The sequence below is a fragment of the Poromitra crassiceps genome, assembly GCF_964638095.1.
Source record: "Poromitra crassiceps genome assembly, chromosome: 28".
Lineage (NCBI taxonomy): Eukaryota > Metazoa > Chordata > Actinopteri > Beryciformes > Melamphaidae > Poromitra > Poromitra crassiceps.
Genome location: NC_139651.1, coordinates 6,288,038 through 6,301,954, shown reverse-complemented (window position 1 = coordinate 6,301,954; position 13,917 = coordinate 6,288,038). Strand labels below are relative to the sequence as shown.

The 13,917-nt window shown below is 44.7% G+C and overlaps 1 protein-coding gene across 1 annotated transcript; it reads right to left on the bottom strand.

Moving 5' to 3' along the window:
• Positions 1–458: 458 nt before the first annotated feature.
• On the bottom strand, positions 459–12,739 carry LOC310799856 (mucin-5B-like; the record flags this gene model as incomplete). Its single annotated transcript, XM_083662460.1, has 15 exons — positions 12,489–12,739; positions 11,954–12,003; positions 11,210–11,319; positions 10,211–10,362; positions 9,542–9,680; positions 7,133–7,243; positions 6,727–6,903; positions 6,251–6,490; positions 5,221–5,377; positions 4,056–4,184; positions 3,724–3,871; positions 2,725–2,768; positions 2,372–2,623; positions 1,006–1,457; positions 459–500 (listed from the first exon to the last, which is right to left on the bottom strand). Exons 1-15 carry the CDS (start codon positions 12,695–12,697, stop codon positions 459–461), a joined length of 2,412 nt encoding a protein of 803 aa, XP_083518586.1. The 5' UTR covers positions 12,698–12,739.
• Positions 12,740–13,917: the final 1,178 nt, after the last annotated feature.

Below are 13,917 nucleotides of genomic sequence, written 5' to 3'. Positions count from 1 at the left end.
AGTGGTAGTTTCAACAATAGGTGTAGTAGCAGCTGTTGTTGGGCCAGTAGTTTCAAACTTTGGTGGCTTTGTTGATATGGTTTCAACTGTTGTTGCCTCTTTTGTGGTTGTTTCAACTGGTTTGGCAGTGGTTCCCTTTGTGGTCTTTGATGGTCCACTAGTTGTGGTAACAACAGAGGGTTTGGAAGTCACAACTGGTTTGGAAGTCACAACTGTTGTTTTGGGGCCTTCTGTTGAAACCTCAGGTACTGAAGTGGTAGTTTCAACAATAGGTGAAGTGGCAGCTGTTGTTGGGCCAGTAGTTTCAAACTTTGGTGGCTTTGTTGATATGGTTTCAACTGTTGTTGCCTCTTTTGTGGTTGTTTCAAATGGTTTGGCAGTGGTTCCCTTTGTGGTCTTTGATGGTCCACTAGTTGTGGTAACAACAGAGGGTTTGGAAGTCACAACTGGTTTGGAAGTCACAACTGTTGTTTTGGGGCCTTCTGTTGAAACCTCAGGTACTGAAGTGGTAGTTTCAACAATAGGTGTAGTAGCAGCTGTTGTTGGGCCAGTAGTTTCAAACTTTGGTGGCTTTGTTGATATGGTTTCAACTGTTGTTGCCTCTTTTGTGGTTGTTTCAACTGGTTTGGCAGTGGTTCCCTTTGTGGTCTTTGATGGTCCACTAGTTGTGGTAACAACAGAGGGTTTGGAAGTCACAACTGGTTTGGAAGTCACAACTGTTGTTTTGGGGCCTTCTGTTGAAACCTCAGGTACTGAAGTGGTAGTTTCAACAATAGGTGAAGTGGCAGCTGTTGTTGGGCCAGTAGTTTCAAACTTTGGTGGCTTTGTTGATATGGTTTCAACTGTTGTTGCCTCTTTTGTGGTTGTTTCAACTGGTTTGGCAGTGGTTCCCTTTGTGGTCTTTGATGGTCCACTAGTTGTGGTAACAACAGAGGGTTTGGAAGTCAAAACTGGTTTGGAAGTCACAACTGTTGTTTTGGGGCCTTCTGTTGAAACCTCAGGTACTGAAGTGGTAGTTTCAACAATAGGTGTAGTAGCAGCTGTTGTTGGGCCAGTAGTTTCAAACTTTGGTGGCTTTGTTGATATGGTTTCAACTGTTGTTGCCTCTTTTGTGGTTGTTTCAACTGGTTTGGCAGTGGTTCCCTTTGTGGTCTTTGATGGTCCACTAGTTGTGGTAACAACAGAGGGTTTGGAAGTCACAACTGGTTTGGAAGTCACAACTGTTGTTTTGGGGCCTTCTGTTGAAACCTCAGGCACTGAAGTGGTAGTTTCAACAATAGGTGTAGTAGCAGCTGTAGTTGGGCCAGTAGTTTCCACCTTTGGTGGCTTTGTTGATATGGTTTCAACTGTTGTTGCCTCTTCTGTGGTTGTTTCAACTGGTTTGCCTGTAGTTCCCTTCGTGGTTTTTGATGGTCCACTAGTTGTGGTAACAACAGTTGGGGTCGTAGTTTCAACAGCTGTGATAAAATCAAATGTGTCATTTTGTGATCAAACCCTTAATTAGTAATAACCAACATTCATTATCACAAAAATAGACACTTTGGGCCCTATCTTGGTACAGGTGCTATCCGCTTTTTGCGCTTGCGCACCTGTTTGCGTGCCTTAATGCCTGCCTTATGCTATCGTCCCTGCAGGGACCCTCCCATAACCCTCCGGGTTATGGGATAGGTGAAGGTGAATAGCCTATTGCAAGGAGGCTACAATGTCTGACAAGTTTTCTCAATTAATTTGCCATTAACCCCTCTTTGCAATGTGATCAAAGTTTCTCAGTGAATTATAGTTGATTGCCTCACTGAATTATCTGCTAATACCCAATTTTAGCAGCAGAATTAGATGTCCTGGCATGTCACGTCCGTGCGTAATGACGTATCCAAAAGGAATTCCTCTGCACTGCACTGCACAGCGCGGAGATTATGATGCGCTCAAGCGCAGCGGGGTGCTTTTCAAAGCTCTTAGTGCAAAGTAATTGCGCGCATGCTGACGATAGGAGAATGCCATCTGTGTCCCCACATTTTGCGGGGACACGCCTTGTTTGGCATGTGGCACGCCTAGCCCATGCATGTCCAGTACAATTATAACAGGCATAGATGTAATAGCGTTGCAGGGAGAATACAAATGCGCTTATGCACGCCCCTAATTTGCATTGCGCATGGCGTTAAACAAGTGCAAAACAAGCGCAAACGCAAAATGACTGCTTTTGCGACAATAGGGTCCATTGTCTACCTCAAATTGAAAAGTTCAAAAATGTTTCCAACTTCCAGGGCACAAAAATTCAACAGTCTCAAAATGTTCTGTGTCATATTTAGCCTACATCTTTCCTTCCCTACCGGAGTACCTGTATCTCTAACCATAAAATTTGCCTTTTTATTACCAGGTGTGGAGAACGTGAAGATAGTGGTTGGTGCCAATGTTGTGAAGATCTCTGTAACTGTGCTGGGCGCAACTGTGGTGAATGGGGTTGTAGTAGGTCCAGGGGTTGTGGTGCTTTCGCATGGGTACGTGTCCCTGGTTATGGTCCCATTGGCTCCACACACAGCTGTGATGCAAGTTCCAACCCCATCCGTGGTGTTGTAGATAGTCGACCCATATGGATAGGTTTTCCCATTAACGAAGCATGTGCACTCTGCATATTAAAAGTATAATTGTTTCAGTCAGTAACAGATATACTGGTATATGTAAGTAGATTGTATATGTTAATGGGTTTGAAATCAATGTTCTTCTTACTGTTCACATTGTATTGGCATCTCATTCCAGACATTGTACAGGAGCTTTGAAATAGAAGGAAAATGGTCTTTGTAATATTGTTTTTGTGGTATCAAATTCAGATTTTGAGCATGGAGCACAGCACATGAGTGTTGCAATTATTTCAGAAAAAAAGAGGATCATTGATAGACAGGCAACATGCAAAAAGCTGCATCATCATAATAGCTCACATGTCTGGCACAATCAGTAAGCATACTGACAACCGCACTGATTTCTATGCAGCACTTGCCTACATAAATAAGGGAATAAAAACAAAAACTTCAAACAGCTCAAACTAAACTAATCAGGGTGGTATTGGATCATACTGTAGTCCCTTGACACATGGTGGTCCTCCTGAACTTAAGAAGTTAAATTGGGTGACAGTAGACAATAACAGAAGAGTATTGTATTTGAAATTGAAATTAGCTTTTGAAACTTTTTTTTTTGAGTGCTCACTTGTCGTGACTAGTAGTCACTGACTTTTTGGACAATTTGAAATTGAGGTTCAGTTCAAAAATCCTGCAAGGTAATGGGCCAAAATTATTTTAAAGACCTTGGCAAACAAAATGCACCAAAACCTTCTAACTGTGTAATTGAGGGTCTTAGGTGACTAATTGTAAGCCTAAAAAGTAGGAGACATATTGCCATTTCCCCGTTTTCGCTGTTTACTGAGGCTGGGGTTGAAGTGGGCGGTGCTTAGGGCTCAGAAATGACCATATCCCATCATAAAGGGATATCCAATCATAGAGGAGACTGAGATGTTACTCGCGCATGCGCTGTCATTTGGCATTTGCCACTCGCTCCAGAAAGCCCCCTGGCATTCCAGTGCGACTAGGCCGTTGCAGAGTGCTGAGATTCAGCTGCTGTTGACACAGCGGGTCGGGAGAGACCTCCATCTCCAGGGAGACACACATCAGGCTTATCGGGGTGCTTACCCAGAAGAGCAAGGACAGTCAGATGAGTTGTTTGTGTGAGACCTACCAGTCATTACAGTTTTCTGATGGAACCTTCTCTCCGACACTATAGTGGTTGCCTTGATTGTCATAGCAACCACACTGGTCCCTGGCAACACATTTCATGGTGTCTTCATCAAAGTAAGGTTGGGTAGGAGGGCACTGGGGATAGCAGCCTGTAACACCATCAGAACATTATCAACAACCTCAGTAACTGTAACAGTAGGGACTACAATACCCACAATGCAATACAGGAACACAGAGAAAGAAGGTAAACACTGACCATGTGCTTATATTACCCAGATTATGAATGATACAAAGTGGGTTGATTATTGGTAAAGCCATCCTTTAAGACTCTACCTTCCAGTGCTGTGATGAGGTTAGAACAGTTTCCTGATGGGCTCCTGCATGTCTTCATACACCGAGCTCCACAAGGCTTGTAGTGCCACTCACAGCCATCGGGGGTGTTGTAGTAGTCACAGAACATAGCTGCGAGAGACAAAATAAGTAGCCAACATGTTACCCCTTGCTATGATTAGGGTACAGACAGACACAATGGTATTCTACTGAATCTAGCAGTAACAGTGTCACGGTCGGTTTGGTTAGTAGCCATGTTTGTCACATGTTTGAGCGGATGATTGGCTATGTACCTGACTTGAGGGCGTGCCCGACCGCACGGTCGGGGGTTATTTCCAGTAGGAAGTAGGAAGTGAGAGAGTTGGGTGGCGCTGCATATCTTGCTTGCACGCCACGAGGATGCAAAGGAAACCAGAACCCCTAACCAAAGACTATGACCAACTCAACTAGATAATCCGTATTGTTTATTTCCTTTTGTGAGTCCATTAGGTTATCATTAAGTAACCACCCTCCTCACGTTGTGAAGTTACAATCAAACAACACCACCAGTACCGACCGTACTGTCGCGGCCCTGAAAGCTGTACCAAGGAGGCGGACAACCACCACCCGGGGGAACTATGAGCGCTGAACAGAGGTATGTGCTTCAACCTCACGAGAAGTTATGGTTGCATTATGCTAACGTTCACTCAGACAAGCACTATTGCTAAGTGTCCGGCTAACCGGCTAGCTGGCTAGTCGAACCCTTGACCAGTGGTTCTCAAACTTTTTCAAGGACCACTAAACTGACACAAACTACACCATGGACCTCCAAGATTATGTCCCAGGGTCCCCCATCTGATGAAATATTTTGCTTTTAGATGTTTTATTACAAAAAGTGTATGAAGCCCACGACCAACATAGTCTGTCATTGTGTTACTTATGGATGGCATTATAGTGAAAATAAATTATTCCACTTTTTGCTACCGCCTCAAGGACCCCTGGGGGTCCCCGGACCCCACTTTGAGAACCATCGCCCTACACTACAAACAATGTTAAACTAATGTTAAACTTAATAACTAACCACTAGTAGGGACACCCAACAGTGGAGCTACATATTATTAGCGGTGGTTTTCAACCGTGTTCTAGCCATCTTCTGGCTTAAAAGCTCTCCTTTTGCATTAAAACTCACGGCAGATCCTTGGAGTTCTCCAGCTGACACAGGCTCCAGCTTCATTGCAGGCTTTGGCGTAGGCAGCCACAGCAGTGCAGAAACACTCACAGTCTCCACCGGTGTCGCACGCACACGAGTCTCTCACACAGGAATCATAGTATGGACCAGGGTCCACCTTAAACACACAACGATGAATTGTTTATTTCATTGATAAAAGACGAGAGCAAAAAAAATAAGATGCCGGGCGTCCGGGTAGTGTAGCGGTAGATTCCCTGCCTAGTGCCTACCAAAACGAGGGTTTCAGGTTCGCAACCTGGACCTTATTTCCAGCTTTAAAGCCCCATTCAGTAAGTTTTCCAACTGCGCCCTCTGCGTGCATTAGTATCGATAACGATATCGCCGTTCAAAGTCAACAAAACACAGCGCCAGAAAGCTCTATGTACATGTTGTGACATCGGGTACTCACCACGTGATGAAATAATAATCCATAGTTCCGTGAAACATCATTTTCGTAGCAAATCGGAATCGAGTTACTTCCTTGCTTTCATGCAGACAGCGCTTACGCTGTACAGCGCATGCGCACATCCTTTTCTTTTTTCTATTTTATTGACACGGGACGCTGACAGCAAACTGCTTAGTCCCAGTGCTGGCCAATGGAGGGCGGTGTGGGATAAATAAAGCCGAGAGTCTCCCTATTACAAGTCAATCTACCATGTCCTAAGACTAAAAATATCTTATATTACAGTAAAAAATGTCAAAAATCTTACTGATTGGGGCTTTAAATATTATCTTTAAGTCACCCTGATGAGTCTGATTTGATTACCTTGCCTGAACGATCATTTGTTTTGAACTGCGACTTGAAAACGAATAAAGCGGGGCATCTGAAATGCTTGTATTTACATCTTGTAAATATCTTATTTATTTTATCTTATCTATTTTCTATCTTATTTTATTGTGTGTGTGTGTGTGTGTGTGTGTGTGTGTGTGTGTGTGTGTGTGTGTGTGTGTGTGTGTGTGTGTGTGTGTGTGTGTGTATTGCCATAGTTACCTGTGAATGACAGGTCTGGAAGGTGACGCTGTTGATGATGCTGCACTGCTTCTGGGACCAGGCTGACCGGTAGGGGTTGGAGGCACACGGGTTACTGGCCAACTCGGCATTGGGGCAGCTAGCTGAAGCCTTCCAGCTGTTACCAAAGCCGAGAACATCGACCACCGTCTCAAGGGAGCGCGTGGTGAAGTCATTCTTACTATTGCCATCATAGTTTCCACACAGACCACAGACTTGACCCTAAGGAAGAATAAACCAGATATAGAATTCACTGCTACTGTATATCAATTGGTCTATTGGCACTAGACCACTGATCACAGAGAAGAGAAGGACATACTGTATATCTTCTCATCTTACTATCGGGAATATGCCAAAATGTTGGCATGTTGTTGTTCAGACTAGAATTACCTGGTCCAGTTGTTTACCTGGTCCAGTTGTTTACCTGGTCCAGTTGTTTACCTGGTACAGTTGCTTACCTGGTACTTTGCACTGAGTTTGATGAACAGGCTGGTCTTCTTGTCCCACATGAGCACAAGTCCCGGCCTGATCGTCACCACCAGGTAGTTGCCCATCTTTCGGACCTGAGGAGGGAGGACCTTGCTGCTGCCCTTTACCACCTGGAAGCCATCGTCTTTGAGCTGGAACTCATTAGCCTGGAAGAATCCATTGAACATTAACATATTTTAAGTGTGTTTCTGAACCAATCATGTCAACTGGATCAGATTTTAACAAGAAAAGGATGACAACAAATTAAGAAATCCATTGTTTAGTGTGATTTTAAATTGTTTTTCAATTCTCCTACAGTTTTATATTGCTACATTGACCTAATGTATAAACAGCCAAGTGTCTACAGTGTGAGTGTGCTGTGTTTACTGCACTGACCCCCAGGAAGATCTTGATGGCCTGTGAGCAGGTGGTTCCTGTGGTTCCACAGGGAATGTTCTCACTGACCACTCTGAAGCTTCCATTCCCCTGGCCATTTCCACAGTAGTCCTGAAGGACGCGCGCGCGCACACGCACACACACAAGCACACACACACACACACACACACACACACACACACACACACACACACACACACACACACACACACACACACACACACACACACACACACACACACACACACACACACAGTACATATTTGACACCATTCCTACCCATCTGTCTGTCCATCTTTCTTTCTGTATATTATGGAGATGGGTTGCCCTAGCAACTTCTCAGCTCGGCTGATGGCTAAGCTGGAAAAGCGCCCTCTTACCCTAAACTTCTGGAATCCTGTATTGGGCATTGAAGTGACCTTATTTCGTACACCTTATTCAGTAGAAGGAGAAATAAGACCACCAGTACACATGCCTCTGGTGTCAGGTCCCAAACAACTAGCCGGATTTCGTCAAACTTAGTATTTTTAAACAATAACTGCTAACTTCTTGAAGCAACTAGGATTCCGATTATGTTAAAGGTCCCATTCCGTGCAAAAGCTGTTTTTACTTGTAAATGCATATATACTGCTGTCAGCCCTCCCTGTAATGAGTGGTCACAACCTCAGAACTGCCAGAGTTGGATTTGTCCCTATCCAGCTACCCCCTGCAGTCTCCTTCAAGCCACACCCCTTACACTCTGTTCCCCCGGACGGGTTAATGTTACGTCACGCGGGTCCTTAAGCATACTGCGCACGGTCTATCTCACACAAGCTACCTGCACCATTTTGTCTATAGCCACAAAATCAACACTTCTAGCTGGAGCGACCCCAACTGTACGTGATCCAGCAACTGCGGAGGTGCATTGGGTAAGTCTAGGCATTTTGAGATGTCCTCTTTAGCGTAGCAACCGTTAAGTTAGCGATAGCTCGTTGCTAACGTTAGTTGTGGACACAACCTAGCGTGCTGGTCCACGGACGCTAATCTGATTGGCCGCTGAGAGCCTGGGGCGGGCTCTCCCTCAGCGGCCAATGGGAACTGTTAGTTCTGAATATATTATAGAAACAGACCATTCTTGGGAAGCGACGAGATGAGGAAGTGAGAACTCCGTCAGAACGAACGGGGTTGCTATATTTTCGACAAATTAATCCAGAATCATGTTTTATGGACCAGAGACACACGTTTTTAAGAGGTTACAGCTGCACGAATTGGGACCTTTAAAGGACGGCTTTCCCGTGGGGAATATGAAGATATATTAAATCTCACGCCCCTAAGGTTTTCGAATCCGTTGAAATTTTTTAAATTGGTTGTTCACAGCCTGAGCAATCAACCATCTCTCACATATTTTTTGGCCTCGCCGACGCGTTTTACGTCAGAGAGGCCAAGTCCGCCTTGCGGAAGTCGAGCACCTATGAACTACAAGTGTTGTGGGGGTGTGCCGCCATGGTTCCGCCTCTAGAGGTCCTCCACGCCCCTTCAGAGGTCCTGAAGAAAAACAAAAGGCAGCCATCTTTTTTCACCGCTTAGCCTAGGCTAGCTAATGTTAGCTTCCCATAGCTCCTTGCAAAGAACCATATTTCGGGAACGGAAGCACCTACAGACACGGGACTGCCGGCATTGGAAAGCTCGTCAAATTTTACATCTAGTAGAAGGTGCGTTGAAGTTACGAAATCAACGCTGAGCAATGTACCCTTTTTTATATGAAATAGTTACAACATCAGATGCTCATAACTCCTAGGAAGATGCCTTAAAATGCATGATTTTTTTTTATGAAGACATCTCCCGACATATATACTACCGTTTAAATTTGGTGCAATTTGGAGGCAATTTTTTTTTTTTATTATTATTCTTCTACTTAATGTTTTTATGTCGAAGCCTTCTTCTTCTTCTTCGAGTTTTATGGCGGTTGGCAAACATATATGTGCATTACCGCCACCTACTGGAGTTTGATATCAGCCAAATGCCTGAGGGGTGGGCGTGGAATCGAAGGCCACGCGAGCCCAGTGCATTGTGGGAACTGTAGGATTTCGGCTCCCCGCACCCGCCCCTCCCCCCACCAGCCCCCCCCCCCCCACACACACACACAGAGTGGATTTTGGTTGATTGCTCAGGCTGTGAACAACCAATTTCAAAAATTTCAACGGATTTGAAAACCTTAGGGGCGTGAGATTTAATATATCTTCATATTCCCCACGGGAAAGCCTTCCTTTAAGTTTGTTCCATCTGACCCTACCGAAACCTTCAGAATGCAGAAATAAGGTCAGTTTAATGCCTGACACGGGATTCCACAAGTTTAAGTTGAGAGGGAGCTTTTCCAGCGTAGCCGCCAGGTGAGCGGAGAATTGCGTCTGAGGCTAGCTAGGACCTTACCTGGAGGAGGGTGTATTCACACTGCCCACTGAAGTCAAACCTCTTATCGTCAAATGTGATGTAATGTCCATCGCCATAGATGACACAAGTCCCATCACATTCATTGGTGGTGCATGTGAATTTCCTGTCACTGCAATAGCTGCGTAGACACAGACCATACACACACTTTCAAACAAAAAACATTTTTAACTCTTTAAAGGTGCAATGTGGAATATTTGGCGATTGAGAATTCAAAGTCTGACATGGTTTGAAAGTTACTGGCAGGCTGGGGTACATCACCCAAAGCTGTATTAATCACGTTAGTAACGTTAGTAATGTAACCAGGTTGTCTGTTACAGTAGCGTTAGCTCAAATGCTAATGCTACCTAGCTAGCACCATTCGCGTCATGTTCCGAGACGTATAGTAAAAACAAAAACACAGATTTGGGTGCAAGTGCAAGCGTTGTCATTGCTAGTTTCTAGCACTCAAAACCTCCCTTTTTTTCTTTTGATTACCACTGGGTCACTGAAACACATCCTTTGATGTACTGACCCAGTGGTATTAAAACAAAAGAGGGGAGAATGTCACTGCTAGAAACTAGCAATGGCAATGCTCGCCCTTGCACCAGGCGTAAGATAGGGACCATAAAGTGACTTGACTACAACAGTGGACAGAGGTAGTGTACAGACCAGGTGTTGCAGTCCACAGTAAGTGTCTCTCCAGGCTGGTAGAGCAGGCCGTTGTGCAGACAGGGACAGCTGGACTCCTTGATGCAGCCTCCTGTCCCATTTGACACCAGGCCAGCAGGGCACATGCAGCCAGAGGTACACGCTGTACTGATCTGCAGCACACATGGGAAGGAAGGACATGAGTCAAACATGGTCTATGCATGTGCCTGTGTGTGTTAGGGTTAAAGCCCCTGGAAACCCAAATCCACAATAACCTTCTACCTGTGTAATTTAGGGTTCTTATGTGCATAATAGTATGTTTTTTTCCTTTTACAGAGTTTAGTTTTTTGATTATTTGTGGACATTTATTTAGTTGATACATTTGTTTCACAATGCAGACAGCATTACTGTTAAATAAATGTTCATTTGAGTTCAGCAAGTTTGTGTCTCATTTGTTATTATTGAATTGTTGCATTTTATCACATGAAGAAAAAGAAAAGAAAAACATGATATTGTATATCAGCGATCGCCTGCCCTGCTCTCTCGATATCAGCGTCGGCCATTGAGAAACCCATATCGGTCGACCCCTAATCTTGTGTCTTTTGAGGCCATTTACACCTGGCGCTAACATGCGTTTTCTGTGATCAGATTGCAATCAGATTGTGTTTTATCACTTGAAATGCCAGGTGTAAACACCCCCAAAACGCATTGAAGAAGGATTGCAATCTGATCGGCCAAACCACCTCCGGGGGTGGTCAGGAATGCATTGTGTACACATTGAACACAAGTGTGAATGCAATGTGTCCTCTCAATCTGGATACAGCAATTTTATGCGGATTGAGAGGACAACCATTTATGCAATCTGATTGCAATCAGATTGCAGAAAATGCCTGTTAACGCCAGGTGTAAATGGAATCAGGCTGAAGTGATAAAATACAATCTGATTGCAATCTGATCACAGAAAACGCATGTTAGCGCCAGGTGTAAATGGTCTCTGTGTGTGTGCTCTGTTATACTTACACAAGCCATGTCCATAGTACTGCAGCTCTTGTGACACTCTGCCCCAGTGGTACCAGGCTCGGCGGTGGAACAGTCAAAGTAAACCATAGGAGCAGCACAGGAGGGTGTGACTGGATGGAGAAATAACAGAGGAAGGTTGAGAAGCATGAAATACCATAAATATCACTGCCTTCATATTGTAGGGCCATATGATTTGGTAATAAAAACATGGAATATCACAGAATTTCCCATAATTTGGTTGAAATTTATAAAAGTAGGCCTAATTAATTATCAAAATCAAGAGTACCTAATTATTGTAGTAACCTAAAATATGTCATAATTGTAAAACAGGCCTAGAATAATATTAACATTTTCGATTGGGGTGTTTTGAGACGGGAGTCAAAGACAGGGCCATGAACATTGCAACTGTCAGTAAATTTAGGATACCAATTCAGCTCCAGCATACTCAATTTCCTGTGATGAGTCATGCTCATTTAGACCTACAGTGTTAGTAATGTTGATAGGCTAATTTAGACTTAATAGTCTGTGTTACCTTCATGATAAGGTTCAATTATGTTTTGCGGCTCCAGACAGATTTTTCTTTCTTTCTTGGCCAAAAGAATTCACGGTGATTTCAATGGCAAAACCAGTTTGCTGCTCAGGTACTCGGTTGCTGAGAAAAAGCAGCTGACTACACAACTTGCTAGCTAAACTGGTGATGGAGCCATAACCTGACTTGAGGCCTATTTCTATTTGGAAACCTACCTTCCAGTCTTGGCCTCCCTGTGCACTTGAGAACTCCTTGTCTGCAGGTGCTATGAAAAGAGGAGAGGACATGAACACAGTAAGCATCATCATCGTAGCCGTAGCAACCTATATTGGGAAACGGGAGGCCGTAAAATGGTGGTTCGGCCGCCATCAAAGTCTGACCAGACTTGATCATTGATAAATTGTGATAGAATGCTATTTGTATTTGATTATTATAATGTAAGTCCTGACCCCATAAAGGCTATTACACACCAAGAGCTACCTGAATAAACAGCACAAAATTGTGAGGTGAATTTTGACCCACCTCTCAATCACAGCAACAAATGTGTACTTTTCGGAGGCAAATTTTCATATTGGAAAAAATATGTGCCGCACTTTTGCTCACTGGAATTTCGCTGTTGGTATGCACGGTTACATTGACTGGATATAGGTTCGAAAAATATTATTGACGTGCGAATTAATCGTGCACACAAAAACGCCCCTGCTGTGCAAGGACATAAATGCGCCAATCTTGCGGTGACTCTGTGCTTACCAAGTGGAGCCTTCGTTGGTGACAGTCTCTCCGGCAGGGATGATGGTGTCCTTATCGTAGCAGGGACACTTGGCGCTGGCCACGCAATGGCCCTCCTCGTTCATGTAGGTTCCCTCGGCACAGCCACAGCCGTCCACAGGGGTGAAGCTGGCCTGGCAGGCGTAGTCCGCCTGGCTCAGGGAGCGACAGCTCCGCCCACACGACGTCATGTCGTAGCTATACACAGTGTCTGCTGGGCAGGCCTTCGCGTATTTGCCTGATGGACGAGACAAGAAGTGAGTTTGTCAAGTGTGTGAGATTTAGGGGTCAGTGTTGGGACTAATTAGTTACAGCCCCTATTTTTTACCATTTTGTACAGACGCTGGAAGTCATTTTGTATTGGATACGTTGTTCATCGCCTTGCAAAGCATGCTGGGATACCTGGCGGCGGACCACAGTGACGAGAGGAGGGGCCAATTTGAAATCGACCAATTCAAGAAGGAAAGACAACGAGACAGCCAATCAAGCTGTAGCTGTAGCTAGGGATAGGAACATCATAGAGAGTCGGAGTTCAAGGGGTGGATAGGGGCAGTGGCTTGGGGGATATGGGTGGTGGGAGGGGCGTGGTGAGGGAAGGGGGTGGGACTAGGGAAAAGGGGCCGTAGCTAGGGACAGGTAGGTCGTAGAGAGTTGAGGTTCGAGGGGTGGGTAGGGGGAGTGGCTAGGGGTGTGTGGGTGGTTTAGGGTCAGGGGTAGGGTACAGGTAGGGATAGGACCATTTTCCATGTTGAAAATGAATGGCGTTTTATTGAGGTACCCCCAAACATTGCCTAAAGTGCCATAAGACTGAATGGCCACACCGCTGCACCGTGGGCTTCAAGGTATTTGTGGTTGTATGAGTCTGGACAGACATGGATGAAGACTGCTGACTTGTTGGCGGAGGCATACAGCCGCCAGGTGGCTATTTCTAGTTGATATTAGACTGGGTTGTTTACAGTGTGCTTCTCACCACAGACAGTTGTTTACAGTGTGCTTCTCACCACACATAGTTGTTTACAGTGTGCTTCTCACCACAGATAGTTGTTTACAGTGTGCTTCTCACCACACATAGTTGTTTACAGTGTGCTTCTCACCACACATAGTTGTTTACAGTGTGCTTCTCACCACACATAGTTGTTTACAGTGTGCTTCTCACCACACATAGTTGTTTACAGTGTGCTTCTCACCACACATAGTTGTTTACAGTGTGCTTCTCACCACACATAGTTGTTTACAGTGTGCTTCTCACCACAGATAGTTGTTTACAGTGTGCTTCTCACCACACATAGTTGTTTACAGTGTGCTTCTCACCACAGATAGTTGTTTACAGTGTGCTTCTCACCACACATAGTTGTTTACAGTGTGCTTCTCACCACACATAGTTGTTTACACTGTGCTTCTCACCACACAT